Genomic DNA, 16,629 nt, shown 5'->3' with positions numbered 1-16,629 from the left:
TCATGCCAATAATGCCAAGATCCCCACTTATACTAATAATGCCAAGATCCCATTTATGCTAATAATGCCAAGATCCCGTTTATGCTAATAATGCCTAGATCCCCATTTATGTGCTAATGCCAAGATCCTATTTATGCTAATAATGTCAAGATCCTATTTATGCTAATAGGTGTAGAACTCATTCTGTGACAGCCCAGGCTCCTGTGGTGAGGTCCAACCTACTGTGTCTATTTTCTTCTCTCAAATATGAGCTTTATGGGGCAGGGGTAATTATAGTCATTGTTCACCATGTTGCATTGCATGCTCTGTAGGGTATTATCTCCTTCCTTCCTTAGGCCCTCCCTTCCCTCCCTTCTTCTTTCCAAGAAGTCTGAAAAAGCTGACCGCAGGATAGGTGTCCAAAAACACTTGTTGAACTGAACTGGAATGCACCTGTGGAGTTTGGGCTTCACCACCAATCCCTATAGTCAGGTCTATGAAACTTGACTGATAAATGAGAAAACAGAGTAGGCAAGAGACTTGGATTCATGATTCGGGAGGGAGGAAGAGGGAGCTGATGAGAAGCTGATATCCTGCCAGCCCAACAGCTGATCTGGAGCTCAAATCAAGGGACGAGGCTGACATGCTGGCAATGAGCAGGGTTGGGAAGCTGAGCCCGGTCCCAGACCGCATGGGCCACCCGGTTCCCCCCCACAGACTCCAAGCCCCTCCAAAGCCCATCCGCATCCCCCACCCTGGCTGCCACCCAGCCTCTCTCAGAGCAGCACTCAAGCCAAGTGGAAGGAGGAGAAATGGTATGCTAGTCAGCGAAAACTCGCTCCCTGGACATCCCTGGGAGCGTCCGCTCCTCTACTGGGCCTGACTGCTGCCCTTTGTGAACCTGGGATACTTCTCCAGAATGGTGGGAAGATATCATATGAGAAAAACGGCTTCAGGAGACCAAGTACAGGGCTTGGAGTGGCCTCTGACGGTAGCTTCTGGCCCAAACTGTGCTTCTCAGGCTCTTTTCTAGCCACCAGAATAAAGTATAAAGAACGCATTTGAGAAATAACACATACAGATTCAAAGACATGGGTTTTGATGGCTTGGACATATATCAGGGAAACTATCTGTAATACTTTTTACCATATAAATTGAGAGGAAAAAATTAGAGAAAAGGGAAGGAAATGGCCACCAGACAGAGGATTGGGGAGCACTGGGGGGAGGGGGCAGAGTGGACAGTGGGAGCCACAGAGAGGTTGCAGAGCTTGGCCCCTCTGCGCGCCGACCCCTGTGCTGGCTGGGAGTGAAGGGTGGTGATGGATCATCCTGCCCTAGCTACGCATAGTGCCCACTTCCAACTCGCTGAGGTCATCTTGGGCTGATGCTTGGAGCTTGCTGCCTGCTGTCTCTGTGCAGAGATGGAGTCTCTGAAATTTCCAAATCCCCGTAGAGGACAGGGACCCCAGGCTCCCCCAGGGTCCTGTGTCTTTTCTCTCTTCTGGGTCTGCCTTCGTTCATTCCTCTTCTCTGCCTTGTCCCCAGCCTGCCACCCCACTACCTTCAGGCCTGCTGGGACTGCTTGCCATCTGCCTTTCTGTAACAGAGGGCCCAGTCTTTTATGATTTCACTTTCCCATGAACAGAGGGGCAGATGCCTCCACCACAGGTTCCATGGCCTCCAGAGGTGGGAATGGCTGAATGGCCGCAGGAGGGGCAGGTCAGGATGGCTCCACCAGGCCACCCCTGTCCCTCTTCTCCCTTACAGCTTTCTGCACTAGCCTGACCCTCCTAAGCCAGCATCACCACGAGGGTTGGTAAGTGAGTGCCTGTAGAGAAAGGGAACATTCCTGTGGCCAGGATCCTCACCTGACCCTGGTTGGCTTGACCACTGCACACATGTGGGCAATATGTTATGGCTGACGCTGTATAAAGAGCTCCGCCCAGTGCTCTGGGCTGTGCAGCTACAGGAGAGCAGAGCGGTGGTGGTGGAGCTGAGGACAGACTGAGATGGGGCCGAGAAGCCCTGAGGCAGAGACTGGCTTGCTGCCCACAGACTTGCCCTGAGGCAGATAGGACTCTAGTGCTTGACCTGCCACCATGAGAATAAAGCTGGGTGTAAACCCTTTCACCCCAAGATCATTCCATTGTCATTTTTTCAGTCTCACAGAAATAAGAGTGAACTTGCCGGGGGCAGAAACCTACTGGTGCCATATGTCAAGTTCTGTTCTGCCCTGGAGGGGGTGGGGGAGGGTAGGTGCAGGCTGGCTTTGTCTCAGCCTCCATATGTGAGGGCTTTTGCCTTTGATAAGACCAAATCCCTAGACAAAAGAGGCCCTCTGCCCATCCTAGGACCATCCACCCAGCCCTGGAGAAATGGATTTTGGAGGAATCAAGAAACAAACAAAGCTGCTTTGGGAAGGCTCACATGTATTTATTTCACAAGGGGGAGATGAGGAGGGATGATCACCAATAAGATGCCACCAAATCAGACACTGTGAACCCCAAATTGGGCAACTACAGGAGCCGGTTCTGGTCAGGGCTGGGCCTGTGGGGGCAGCAGGAGGGAGAGAGGGAACAGGCAGAAGGGAATCCTCTCATCTGGGGCACCACATGGGGCAAGGCTGCGCTGCGTCCTCTGGTTACAGACATGTGGCCAACACCATAAGCTTCTCAGACACCTTCTCCCAATCCAGGTGAGCAATGAAGCGACAAGCCCGAGGTCACGCTTCCATACCCACTCTACCATGCACTCAGAAGCACACACCCAGACACACCTGCCACGTGGTACACATGCACACACACACATGCAGCCACACATGCCCAGCCACGGGCACCACACAGGCCCACACACTCCTGCACATGCACCCAGGTCCATATATTAACTCTGATTTGTAACTGCACCCTAACCAGAGGGCAATCGAAAAAAAATTATTACTCTTCAGAGTCAGAGTCAGAGAGGAACCGACTGCCTTCTGCTGTCAGCCAGCAAAGCATGGGGTGAAATGAAATGAGCACAGAGCATCCTTAAGGATCCTCATCCCTTTTGCTTTGCTGCCTTCAGTCCTTAAGCTCCGGGGGGAGGCCCCTTGCTGCTCCACCTGTGGCAGCCTCTGTGAATCAGGGCTTCCTGGTTCCCAGGCAGGCAGAGCTGCACTGGTCTGGTTGCTGGGGCCTCTCCCAGATGAGACCACCAGCATGCTCAGCCTACTGTCTCTGGCTCCCTCCAGTGCAGGCAGCAGGCACATAGGAGTCTGATGCCAAGGGGCCCATGGAAGCATTAGCTCCTTCCAGGCCATCACAGGGAGGGTCCAGAAAAATCCAGACTGGACACCTCCAAAACCCTCTGATGGAAAGGTTTGGGGTGGATACTGTCTGGGGTTGTGCATGGGCATCTGAGAAGAAGCAACCTCGAGGGAAACTGAGTCTCAGGGCTTCACTGCCTTCTCCAAGGAGGCAGAGCTAGGATGTGGTTGAGCACCACCCCCACCATAACACCTTGCTGAGGGCTGGGGTGGAATTCAGAGGCTGCTGCTGCAGGAGAGACAAGGGAAAGGAAACCCTGCCAGTCCCTGTCCTGACTGGAGGTGGGAAGACGATGAAGAGATGCGGATGCTTCCCTCCTTGGTACCAGGTCCACATTCAGGCTGCAGGAGACATGGCCCCTGGGTTCCCAGAGAAGGGTTGGGGGGCTTTTCCAGGGTGCATGAGCCTCATGGCAGCTGAATGCCTGATGGGAATGCAAAGTCTTCACCTGGGGCCCTGTGCTGCCCTGGAGAGGCCCCCAAGCCCATGAGCACCTGCTGGCTTCTTGCTGTCTCTCCACCAGGGTGGCTGGTCCAGAAGACAGAAGACCCTGTCCCAGAGGCTGGACTCCAGGGGCCCCAGCTCCTGCCCACTACTTGATGGAGTTCTTAATTGTCCACCTCTGGCCTGTGCAGCTGCGGAGGATGAGGTCAATGCCAGCCAGGCCACGGTTCTCCACCTCCAGGCAGCGCCCTGTGCCCTTATTCATGATGGCTCCGTTCTGGGATGAGATGGGGGTAAAGCGGGGAAAGAGAGAATGAGAGAGACAGACAGAGACAAAGCAAAAGAGAGAGACAGTGAATAAGAGAGAGGGAGAGAGAGAGGTATACCCACCACAGTGCTGGACCCATGAACTCTCATGGGGAACAATCCCATCGAAATTCTTGCACTGGGGGAGGGATCACCTGGGTTTCCTCCAGAAACCCCAAAGCCAGCAAATGAATAACCTTTACCAAGTTTGAGTGGCTGAACCAGGTGATGAGCATTGATGGGCGATGGTGTCAGTGGAGATACTCAGGGGTATTCAAGGTCTGACTTTCTCAATCCTACCAGCTGCAGGTACTTAGCAGATGTCAGGGAAATCACCCCACAGTCCCTTCCTAAGATTTATCAGAGCCGAGGCCTGCCTAGCCTTGCTGAGGGAATCCAGGAGGCTGTGTCACATGAAATCCTGCACCGACTCCCCCCTGGACATGGGCCCAGGAGGCTGGCCCAGGGTCGGGAGACCTTTGGCGCGCTTTGCTGGGTGTCCTCCTTGGGGAAGTCAGACTTCCCTGTGGCCTGCAGCACCCTCGCCTGCTCTGGAGTGCTGGCCCTGTTTGTGAAGCACTCACCTGGAGGAAGTTCCAGCGTTTGTATAGGCTGCTCTTGACCTTGTCACAGTCAAGGAGCTGAGGCAGCTGGCTCTTGGCATTGTCCACCAGGCAGCGAGTGTCGGGGAGGAGCGTGGTGGTTCCCAGAGCTCCCAAGTGCAGGAAGCCTTCCTTGGTGTATCGCGCAAGCTGGGGAGAGAGCAGAGGGCAGGGCAGCGGGAGCAGGGGGTGGGGCTGAGGCTGCGAGGGGAACTGTGGCTCAGGGCTGCAGGCCTCACCCTCACCTCTGCCTGTGCTGCAGTCCCGGCCACCATCTCAGGCCTGTCACACACCCACACACACCCAGGTGAGCCCCCCAAGGAAGCCCTCTGGATTGCAAAGCCTGGGTACAGCTTCTCCAGGGGGCCATGCTCTGAATTTCTCCTAAGTATGTCTTCAGTCAATGTTTCAGGATTCTGGCCTCTGTTCAGGAACCTGGGAGAGGAGGAATAAGTGACAGAGCAGGACATCAGATTTCTAAAGCTGGGCTCTGCTTCTAGCAAGTCTCTCAACCTCTCCAGTTCTCCATTTCCTCCTCATTTGTAAACTGGAATCCACACTGCTGCAAAGGGTCCAAAGAGGCAGTTCAGTGAAGAAGAAACAGGCGTATGAGAAAACACTCAGCCTCATAGATTTTAAAATACATAAACTATATCAGCAATGAGATACCACATTTGAAAAAAGAACTTGTTCCCATTTTTGTCAAGGTTTGCATAAAGATGGGTGGAGGGATGGTAAATTGTTACATCCCTTTCAAAAAGGGGATTTCAAAATATATGCTTTGGACTTTTAAAATGTTCCTCTCCTTTGCCTCAATAAATCCACTTTTAGAAATTTATCCCAAGGAAATAATCAGCACTGTGTACAAAAGTTTACATATAGGATATTTATTGCAACATTACGTATAATGATGAAAAAGCAGAAACATCCTAAATGTGCAACACAATCCTGATACTTGCATTCTGCTCCACCTTCTGTGAGGAATGCTAGATTGTAGCAGATTGTAAAAACAGCCACATCCTTCACTCCTCCTACAGACCCTGGGCAATATGACTTTTGCAGCAATTTCCATCAAGAAGTAGAGTCCAGCTCCTTACCTCTTGAATATCGGTGGCTTGCTCTGGCCAACAGAATGTCACAGAAGCGAGGATATGCCTGTTCCCAGAACACACCCTTGGCTCTACGTACTTCCACCCTCTTGGAACCTGCTGCCACCATGGCAGTAAGCTGGGGATGGCTTGGGAGGATGAGAGGCATGTGGCCTGACTAACAGCCAGCTGAACACCAGACAAGTGGATGAGGTCATCCTGGGTCAGGCAACCACTTAGCCAACCTTTCAGCTGACTGGAGATATGTGAATGATTCCAACCAAGATGAGCTGAGCCTGGTCCCAATCACAGAACCATCCATCTGACCCGCAGACATATAAGCAATAATAAAGGTATACTGTTTTATGCTACTAAGTTTTGGAGCAGCTGTTATGCAACCACAGTTAATGATACAGAGATGGTGTTGCCTGCTGACCCTTCCCACAGCAGGGCCTATATTACTTCAGTGGTCTCCCACTCTCCTGTCTGTCCATGTTGTTTAAAACTCTGTATTACAATTTTTGAACAAATGCATTCACCTGTCTTTCACATTCCTTTAGGGGCAGGGCTGTGCTGATTCATTTCTTTCCTTGCTCATAGAAAATTACAGACCAAATGCTCAAAAATTATAAATGTGGTGAATGATGTCACTGAAAACAGGCACCGTATCTTTTCATTTAAGCTCCACAAATATTGTTTTGAAGAGTCTTCTGTGTGCCCAGCCTGGGGACAGGCCTCTGGGAATGTCAGGATGGGAGTATGTTCCCACCAGCTTTCCAGGGAAGGCTGGTGAGGGCAAGGAGAGGGGCAAGCACAGTTCTTCTTTTTGTTCTCATATCCTATGAGGTGGCTGGGGTAGGAATGATGATCTTTAATATACAGCTGGTGTCTAATAAATTGAAATAAAATTACCAGCTTGCATGTACTGAAGGCATACCCTGCATCATTTCTAAGCATTGTGCAGAGAATAATGTCATTTCCATAACCACCCTTTGAGATAGGTTCTACTACTCTCCCCATCTGAAAGATGAGGAAACTGAGCATGAGGACATTTGGTCACCTCCTGGGTCCTGGCCTCTCTCCTGGGTTGCTAGAGACCCAGTGACTGGCTGCCCTGGCCCAGCAGCTAAGCAGTACAGGGATCTCCTCCCAGATGATCCTGGGCTCCTCCTGAGAGCCTGGGCATTTCTGGCCATGAAGGAAGCCAGCAGGTAGCTCTGCCCAGGGATGCAAGTGCCTCTTCTGAGGGATAAGATTCTCTGCAGGGGCTCTCATCTCCCGGGGAAAACTGCTCAGGAACACTTTGCTCTGATCACAAAAGGGGAGCCCGCCTGCTCCCCTCTGAAACAAGTGACAGGGAGTTTGCTAAGTGCCCTTGAGAGAGATGCAGTTAACATGTGCTTTAAAGTCAAATTAGTTTCAAATCAGAGTAATTGTTAGAGGCAAAATGTAAGAAAATCAGAAGTCTTCTTCCACCCCTCCCTAAACAAAGTCTCTCTGAATGTATTTAAATTCACAAACTGCAAAGTGATGAATGACAGCGAGTTGCCTTTATGTTCAGGGGAAAGATATACACAGCTGCTTATTGAAATTATGGATCAATCTGTTATCCAGCAGGCAAGTGCACAGCACTAAGAACATTAATTAACTGAGTGTATCTGTGACCCGGATGTTTAAAGAGTGAAGCTGAATGCCACTGGGAGTCAGAGGCTCTCCTTTCTGAGGTCTGTTAGGGCAGGAGGCTGCTAGGATGGGCAAAGGCCAATGCCAGCCCCAAGCCACGCAGGCCTCGGGGTGGGCAGGGCAGTAGGGAGGGCCCTGCAGAATTTCTGTCCTCACGCCAGAAAACACACAAAGAGGCCATGGTGCGCAGGCTCTGCTGGCCTGGCCAAGGGCCAGGGTCCAGGGAAGGATGCTGTGGTCTGAAAGGATGATGGGGCTAAAGTTAAACTAGCAGACCTGACACCTGCTTCTCCTTACAAGTAGGAGGGAGGGGAGCACTGGCACCTGATGTCACCATATCCCCTGTTTTGCCCCAGTCCACCTCCCCTTTCCCCCCCCTACCAGAGCTCCTTCCTTATTTTATGGCCCTCTGCTTCCTCCTCTGCAAGATCAACAGGCTTTCCTGCTTCCGGGGCTTTGCTCCAGCTGTTTCCCCTCACGGAAATGTTACTGTTTGGTTTCAGCTTTCCTAAACCTCAGTGTAATTCCCCCAGGCCACAGGGCCCTCTCTGACTCTTCCAGGCCCTGGATGTTGGAAGCCCCTCTTAGGTCTTTGGTACAGTATGACTCCATAAGGTTTCAGAGACCCCCTTCAAGGTGTGGGGGGTGCTCATGTCTTCTCGGCCATTCTGAGTATCCACTGACCAGGCGGTGGGTCCTTTGTCCCCCTTTTGGCAGTTATGAATTATGCACTATGAATGTTCACATATATGTTTTTGTGTGCACATATGTTACATATGTTTTCTGGGAGTAGAGTTGCTAATGTTGGGTCATATGGTATACCTATGTAACTTTCTGAGCAGTTGCCAAATTGTTTCAGAGTAGTTGCATCAGTTTACCTTCTCATCAGCAATGAGTCATGATTCCAATACTTCCATACCCCTGCCAACTCTTGTTGTTGTCTTCCACCCTCTCTTCCTCCCTCCCTTCTTTTTTAAATTCTATTCATCCAACAGAGTGTGGAGCAGTATTTCACTGTGGTTTTGATTTGTACTTCCCTAATGATATATGATGTCCGGCACCTTTTCTTGTGCTTATTGGCCATTTGTACATCTTCTCTGGAGAAATGTCTTTTGCCTAGAAATTCAGATCTCTTGCTATTTTTCTATTGGGCTATCTGTCCTTGTATTGTTGAGTTGTAAGACTTTATATATTCTGGATGCCAGGCCTTTTTAACATATGTGATTTGTAAATATTTTCTCCTATGCTGTGGATTGTTTTTTTTGCTTTTTGATGGTGTTCTTTGAAGCACAAAAGTTTTAATTTTGATGAAGTCCAATTTATCTATTTTTTTTTTTTTTTGGTTACTTGTGCTTTTGATGACATATCCAAGAAACCACTGCTAAACCTAAGGTCATGAAGATTTACCCCTATGTTTTCCAAGAATTTTGTAGTTTTAGCTCTGACATTTGGGTCTTTGATCCATTTTGAGTTAATTTTTATATATACTGTAAGGTATAGATCCAAATTAATTTTTATGTTGATATCTGGTTGTCCTGGATCACTTATTGAAAAGACCATTCTTGATTTCCCTACTGAATTGTCTTGTCATCCTTGTTCCTCAATGGACTATAAATGTGAAGGTTTATTTCTGCATATTGTTTTGATCATTAGAGCTTTGTAGTAAATTTTAGAAATGGGAAGTTTGGTGCTTCTCTTTTTTCTTTTTTTAATGAAAATATTTTTATTTCATTCTTAAATGATCACAATTTCTTTCAAATAAAATATGTTTGCATATTGGGTACCACAGAATTTCTCATTAAAAACTTTTTTTTTATTCTCCATTTTTTCAATATTGTTCTTCCTATTCTGGGTCCCTTGCATTTTCATAGGAATTTTAGGATCAGCTTTTCCAATTCTCCAGAAAAGATGGGTAGACTTTTGATAGAGATTGCATTGAATCTGTAGATCAGCTTGGGAAATATTGCCATTTTAACAATAGTAAATCTTCCAATCTATGAACATAAGATAGCTTTTTTATTTGGGTCTTTCATTTCTTTCAACAATGTTTTATAGTTTTCAGTGTACAAGTCTTACACTTTTTTGGTTGAATTTATTCCTGAGTGTTTTATTTTTGGTACTATTGTAAATGGTATTGTTTTTTTAATTTCTTTTTCCAAATGTTCACTGTTGTGCCTGCAGTGACTGTAGGACATTTTTGTGAACCACAGGTAGCCACTGTGGTATCTCGTGGTCACTCAACTGCAGGATCTGCAAGTTCTTCGGTTCCTGCTTCCATGGGGCCAGGGCCAGGTGCTGACCTCACACATCCACTGCAGACCCATATTCCTCCTGTGCCTGGGCCTTGCCTGGACTCTCTCATTTTTCATTCACCTCATGTGACTCTTCTTCAGCCAGCACCCTTCTTACCCCACCAAGGTTTAGATCTTAAAAATGTGTCCTTCATCCTAATCCCTCACCTGGTGTCCTGGGGCCTCATTGCCCTGGAAAATCTTGCTTCCTACTTTATTGAGAAGTTATCTTTCCTATTCCTCAAAGCCTGTCTTTCTTTACATTTCCTTCATCCTCTGCCCCCTCCTTACTCCACAGGTACCCCAAGTCATTATTGGTTCTTTCTCTTTCATTTCTTCCAAGCTATAAGCATTACCAGATCTTTATGCTCAGATGAACTTCACCAGTCACAGATCTCATCACCTCCTAATTTTGTCCTTGGCTTTCCTCTCTCTTTATTCCTTAGTGCCTTGCAATTTGGCTTCTGTCATCACTATCCATTGAAATTGCTCTTTTGAAGGTCAATTAGGATGCATTAATTATCAGCCTCAATTGTTCTTCTTAGTCTTCAAATCGGGCACCGACTGTGGACCAGACACTGTGCTGGGCGCAGATGATACAACTTCCGCTCTCTACATCCACTGTCTTGGAAGGCTTGAAACTCTCAAGGCACTTAGTAGCATCTATGTGCTAACTTGGCTAACTGTGACAAGTTTCTGTCTCCAAACCAAACTTTCTTCTAGATCACAAATTTTTATACCTAACTCCCTGCTTAACATACCACTGGGGTGTCTAATAAGCATTTCAAATTTACATGACAAAAAGCAGAATTCCTCCTCTCCTGTGTATCCCACCGTCCCCCGACACTCAGCCAACATCTGACCCACCATATTAAATCCATTAGCAAACTACATCCAGATTTCACCTACCCTGCTACCTCCCTGTTCCAAGCCATCTTCATCTCTTGACTAAATTAGTACAATGGCTTCCTAATCTATCTCTCAGCTCCCACCCTTACTTCCCTTGGTCTTTTTACAATATAGCATTCTGAGTGATTGCTTTTAAAATGTATTATTATTTAAATTGATAGCACTTTAAATTAGAGTCCGGACATGCCATTCTTTTGCTCAATACAATCCAAAAGCTTTCCATCTCACTCAAAATAAAAGCCCAACACCCTTGCAATGGCCTACAAGATCCAACACAATCTAATAACAGGTCCCTGAGCTCAAGCCTCCCCATGCTCACCCCATGCCAGCCCCACTGTCTTCCTTGTTATCAGGCTATGCCTGCACCCGCTCAGAGCCTTTGTCCCAAGCTCCTTCTGTCTTGGATGCTCTCCCCACAGATATTTGAATGGCTCATTTTCTCACTTCTTGTAAGATTCTTCTTAAATGTCATCTTTTGGTAAGTCTTCCCCTCAACCATCTTATTGAAAATGTCACTTTCACCACTTACTCTTTATCTCTTTTCTTGCTGTATTTCCCTCCAAGCACTTATTATTTTCTGACAGACTATATATTGTCCTTATTTACATAGTTTGCTCTCTGGTGCCCTCCACTGGAATGTGAGAGGCATGCAGGTAGAAGGTTCGTCTGTTTTCTCAGAGCCCTATCCCTAGCTCTTAGAAGAGTACCCGGCACATAGTAGTTGTTTTATAAATCCTTGTTGACATAAATGAATTACAACAAGATGCTCACAGCTTACCAGGGAGGCAGGTAAGAGGCAATGATGACAAAGTGTGAAATGATGCTATTAAATATACTGTGTTCTGAGAGAGAGATCAGAGGGGCCCCAATTCAGAAGAGGGAGGTCAGAGAAGGCTTCCCAAGCTGAAGTGAAGCCATAATATAATTAGCCAACCAAGTGAGTAGGACAGGACAGTGCAGACTGGACAAAGGGCACAGTATGATCAAAAGCCAGAGGAAATGTGGTGTTTAGAGGATCCGAGTATAGTTCCCCGTGATGGAGTGTAACGGCTGTGAGGTTGCTCTATATGGATACATCAGGTCAGGAATCAGGTCTTTATCATGGGAAGCCACCTGGATTGCCTGGATTGCAGGAGGCCCATGCTGGCTGCCTCATGGAGAATGAACTGCAGCAGGTCATGATGGAAGCTGAGGGCCAATGAAGCTCTGAACTCAAAGGGTCACACTGAGTGAGGAGAGAAGATGGCAGAGTCAGGGGTGCAGCCAAGCTAAGAGTGATTCTATCTTCCTGGTGAGCTGACTCTTTCATCATCATGCAATGACACACTTCAACTTCACTAATGTGTTTTGTGGGGAAGACTACTTGGTTCAATACTAATGCAGTTACCCCAGCTTTCTGCCCTTTAGGATTTACCTGCTGTACTCTTTCCCATCCTTTTACTTTCAGTATCTCTCCTTGTTATTTAGATGTGTCTCTTGAAAACAGAATACTGGATGTAAAATTTTAAGGTGACACTCTGTATCTCCCACCCAGAAAGTTTGGTCCATTTGTTTTTATTGTGATTAATGATATATTTGGACTTACTTCTACTTTCTTTGTGCCTTCTGTGTGTCCAGAACTTCTATGTCCTTTTTCTCTTTTGTCTTGGTTTGGATTGGTTGTGTTTTGGTTTATTTGTTGGGATGTTGTATGTCATTGTTTCCTGCTATACATTTGGAAATTACATTCCATTTCTATTATTATCAAAACTTAGCCATTAACATTTTAGCAGAGTCTAATGCCATGCAATATTTTAACCTCCACTTCCACTCAATAAAATTCAAGAACATTAGGATATCAGATCTGGTCACCTCCTTTGATCTGTTCAGTCCTGGTTGTATTTCCCTGTCCCAAATTAGACATCATTCTTATTAATTTATGTAAGAATTGTTTCTTAGATTTACTTGTATGTTTATACATATCTTTGTTTCTAATTCATTCTTCCTCTGATATTCACAGGGGATCATTTTCCTTACTTTTGAGTTTACTCTTTGCAAGTTCCTTTGGTGATTGTCCTAGTCTCTCAGATTTTCTCTGAAAATGTCTTGGGGTGATTTGTTAGGAGCAAAAGCTAATGGATACAACCACATCTTGTGCAACTAGAAAGGATTTAACAGTGTATTTGTTGCAGTTGATCAAAAATCTACTTACATGGAAGTGAGGAGACCCTTCAAAGTATCTAATCTGCTCTACTGTCAGGAGATGTCTCATCTCCTCCTCTCCCTATGCTCACTCACAAAATTATGGCCAAGGTACCACCTGTGGAATTGGTCACCTCAGTATGATGCTCACTGTTGCCAAGGCAATCCTGCTGATAGGAGGGAAAGCATGTGTTCACACATCATGTGCTCCACTGAGAAACCAATTAGTGAAGCTTCCTCCTTTGAGCTGATAAGTGCCCGAAACTTATGACTCTCACTTTTCCTGTTATGGCTGGCACAGCCGGCTCCCTGTTACATACCCACATTCCCGGATTCTCCCCAGGCTCTAGATTTGCAAACTTGAATCACCTTTACCCTTTACCTCTCCCTCATCCAAACTTACAAGTCTTACTGCCCCTGCCTCCCAGTGTCTCTCTCATGTATCTCCTCCCGATTTTCCAGAGGAGTCACTTGTGGGACCTGAACTACCATGGGAGCTTCGTAACAGGTCCTCCTACGTCCAGGCTGTCCCAGTTTCCACCTGCCTTTTCCAGTCCTGCAGGTTCAAATCATATCATTCCCGGCTTCAACCTTCAGCTGCTCCCATAGCCTTATTTATTGAGGAATATCTTATTTATTCATATCTAAATCTTATTTATTTAAGAACAAACTTTGACCAGAATCTTCTGCTATCAGCCTCCAACTTACCTTTTCAGGTTTAACTCTTGGTTTCTGGGCTTCGTTTGGCAGAAGCCTTGAGGTTTGTCAAGAGCAGCCAACAGTCTTTCCTGAATAGGATATACCCCATCCTATTCCTATACCATTTCCACTGGGCCCACAAAGCCCCACCCAGCTGTGGGGCTTTCAGCTTACATACTTGTGTGATCCGTGAATGTGTATTTCCTTGCTGTAGCTTTCTGTAGTTCTTTCTGCTCAGCAGCATTTTACCCATTTTTTATACAGCATAAGGACCAAGGAAAGTGCCTTGTAAAAACCAAATGTTCTGCAAATGTCTTTTGAACTGAATGGGATTATTCTAGGTTTGGCTGCTGGGCCCAAGAGGAGAAATGAATGTCATTAGCTACAAATGCAATGTTTTAGGAAAAAAAAACACCTCTGAGCTCAAATACAATTAATTCTCATTTAGGAGAAAAAAGAATTTTCAATTTGAGATGATCTAAGAGGCACACACAACTACTAACCCATTTAACAGCCCAGAGGGAAAACTAAACTATGCAGGTTATAGCCAGATAAGCAACCACCAGCCAGATCATTGTGGAATGACTCTGAAACACAGTAAAATCCATTGGATTGTCAATAAGAACATGGCTTACAACTACTTGCATATTAAGGGTCTTTCTCATCACCTTAAAATCAGGCTTAATCAGTGTAGAAAATCATTGCTAAATGAAAAATGCCGTTTACTCATCTTCTTCTCAGGAGAGAGAGACGGGCTCTATTGATTCAAACTGGCTTTGAGGTGAACTTGTTTGTTGCTTGGCTGTAGCTGTAAGAGTGGTTTCTGGTGGCCATAGGTGCATGTATATATTCTTTTTTTTTTAACCCTCTTTATTGATCTCCTTTTTCTTGGGTCTCCCTCGGTAGAAAATTTCTTCCTGATGAATTTTTAGTTAAAAAACTTTTTTTTTTATATCATTAATGTACAATTACTTGAACAACATTATGGTTACTAGACTCCCCCTATTATCAAGTCCCCCCCCCATAAACCCCATTACATTCACTGTCCATCAGCATAGTAAGATGCTATAGAATCATTACTTGTCTTCTCTGTATATACTGCCTTCCCCATGTCCCCACCCCCCTACATTATGTGTGCTAATCATAATGCCCCATTTTCCCCCTTATCCTTCCCTTCTCACCCACCCTCCCCAGTCCCTTTCCCTTTGGTAACTGTTAGTTCATTCTTGGGTTCTGTGAGTCTGCTGCTGTTTTGTTCCTTCAGTTTTTCCTTAGTTGTTATACTCCACATATGAGTGAAATCATCTGATACTTGTCTTTCTCCACCTGGCTTATTTCAGTGAGGCTTATTTTACCCTCTAGCTCCATCCATGTTGTTGCAAATGGTAGGATTTGTTTTTTTCTGATAGCTGGATAATATTCCATTGCGTATATGTACCACATCTTCTTTATCCATTCATCTACTGATGGACATTTAGGTTGTTTCCATTTCTTGGCTATTGTAAATGGTGCCGTGATAAACATAGGAGTGCATACATCTTTTTCAAACTGGGCTGCTGCATTCTTAGGGTAAATTCCTAAGAGTGGAATTTCTGAGTCAAATGGTATTTCTATTTTGAGCTCTATGAGGAACCTCCATATTGCTTTCCACAATGGTTGAACTAATTTACATTCCCACCAGCAGTGTAGGAGGATTTCCCTTTCTCCACATCCTCGCCAACATTTGTTGTTGTTTGTCTTTTGGATGTTGGCCATCCTAACTGGTGTTAGGTGATATCTCATTGTGGTTTTAATTTGCATTTCCTGGATGACTAGCGATGTGGAGCATCTTTTCATGTGTCTGTTGGCCATCTGAATTTCTTCTTTGGAGAACTGTCTGTTCAGATCCTGTACCCATTTTTTTATTGGATTATTTGCTTTTTGTTTGTTGAGGTATATGACTCTATATATTTTGGATGTCAACCCTTTATGGGATCTGTCATTTATGAATATATTCTCCCATACTGTAGGATGCCTTTTTGTTCTATTAATGGTATTCTTTGCTGTACAGAAGCTTTTTAGTTTGATATAGTCCCACTTGTTCATTTTTGCTTTTGTTTCCCTTGCCTGGGGAGATATGTTCATGAAGAAGTTGCTCATGTTTATGTCCAAGAGATTTTTGCCTATATTTTCTTCTAATAGTTTTATGGTTTCATAACTTACATTCAGGTCTTTGATCCATTTTGAGTTTACTTTTGTGTACGGAGTTAAACAATAATCCAGTTTCATTCTCTTACATGTAGCTGTCCAGTTTTGCCAACACCAGTTGTTGAAGAGGCTGTCATTTCCCCATTGTATATCCATGGCTCCTTTATCTTATATTAATTGATCGTGTATGCTTGGGTTTATATCTGAACTGTCTAGTCTGTTCCACTGGTCTATGGGTCTGTTCTTGTGCCAGTACCAAATTGTCTTGATTACTGTGGCTTGCATGTGTATATTCTTAACAAAAAACAGACTTTCTCTGTCACTGTCCAGGACATGCCAGATCTTAAGCTGAATAGAGAAAAATATGTATCCAGCTGGACCTCAGAGTGGAGGTGTGGCTGCCTGGGAGCTAGGGGTGAAGAAAGGGGGCAGGAGGGCTCTTTGGGGCTGGGGAGATGGAACATTCTGTATCTTGACCAGGGAGGGATTTCCACATGAGTGTACCTGTCAAAAGCTCATCAAATTGTATACTTTAAATAGATGTCATTTATTGTACTCACCTATACGTCAATAAAGTTGTTTAAAAAATACATCTGGGCACTTAGAAGGCATAGCTTTGCTATAGAACCAGATGTGCTTCCTACAGAGAGTGCCAATTCCTGGTGGGTGAGATAGTCCCAAAGGACCTCCTCCTCAGCCTTCTCCCTTCTACCATTATGACCCATCATGCTTGATTAAAGCATTATATTTCCAGAGAACCCACTTAGGATGATGAGGAGACATATTTGTGTCACACAAACTTAGGTTGATTTTCAGCCAGAGACAGGCCAGGAGATAATGGGTCAGGGGCAGTGAGTGCAGGCGGGGGATGGCAGCGTCTGGCCCTCATAGCTTCATGGAGAGAGCTGTGGGCCTCTTGGAGAGGGGATCTGAGTGTGGGGAATACAAGGCTGAG

The 16,629-nt window shown here is 45.7% G+C and overlaps 1 protein-coding gene across 2 annotated transcripts in view; it reads right to left on the bottom strand.

Moving 5' to 3' along the window:
* Positions 1–2,391: 2,391 nt before the first annotated feature.
* GALNT17 (polypeptide N-acetylgalactosaminyltransferase 17) overlaps positions 2,392–16,629 on the bottom strand; it is a 501,153-nt gene continuing 486,915 nt past the window's right edge. For both annotated transcript variants that reach the window (XM_037003038.2, XM_037003039.2), the window contains 2 exons: positions 4,619–4,786; positions 2,392–4,005 (listed from right to left, as the gene is read on the bottom strand). In XM_037003038.2, the coding sequence (XP_036858933.1) occupies positions 3,877–4,005; positions 4,619–4,786 (297 nt within the window). In that variant the 3' untranslated portion in view covers positions 2,392–3,876. The remainder of the gene's footprint in view (positions 4,006–4,618; positions 4,787–16,629) is intronic.

The sequence above is a fragment of the Manis javanica genome, chromosome 10 (assembly GCF_040802235.1).
Source record: "Manis javanica isolate MJ-LG chromosome 10, MJ_LKY, whole genome shotgun sequence".
In the NCBI taxonomy this organism is placed as follows: Eukaryota; Metazoa; Chordata; class Mammalia; order Pholidota; family Manidae; genus Manis; species Manis javanica.
Note: the sequence above shows the minus strand (reverse complement) of the source record. Positions and strands in the feature narration are given on the sequence as shown.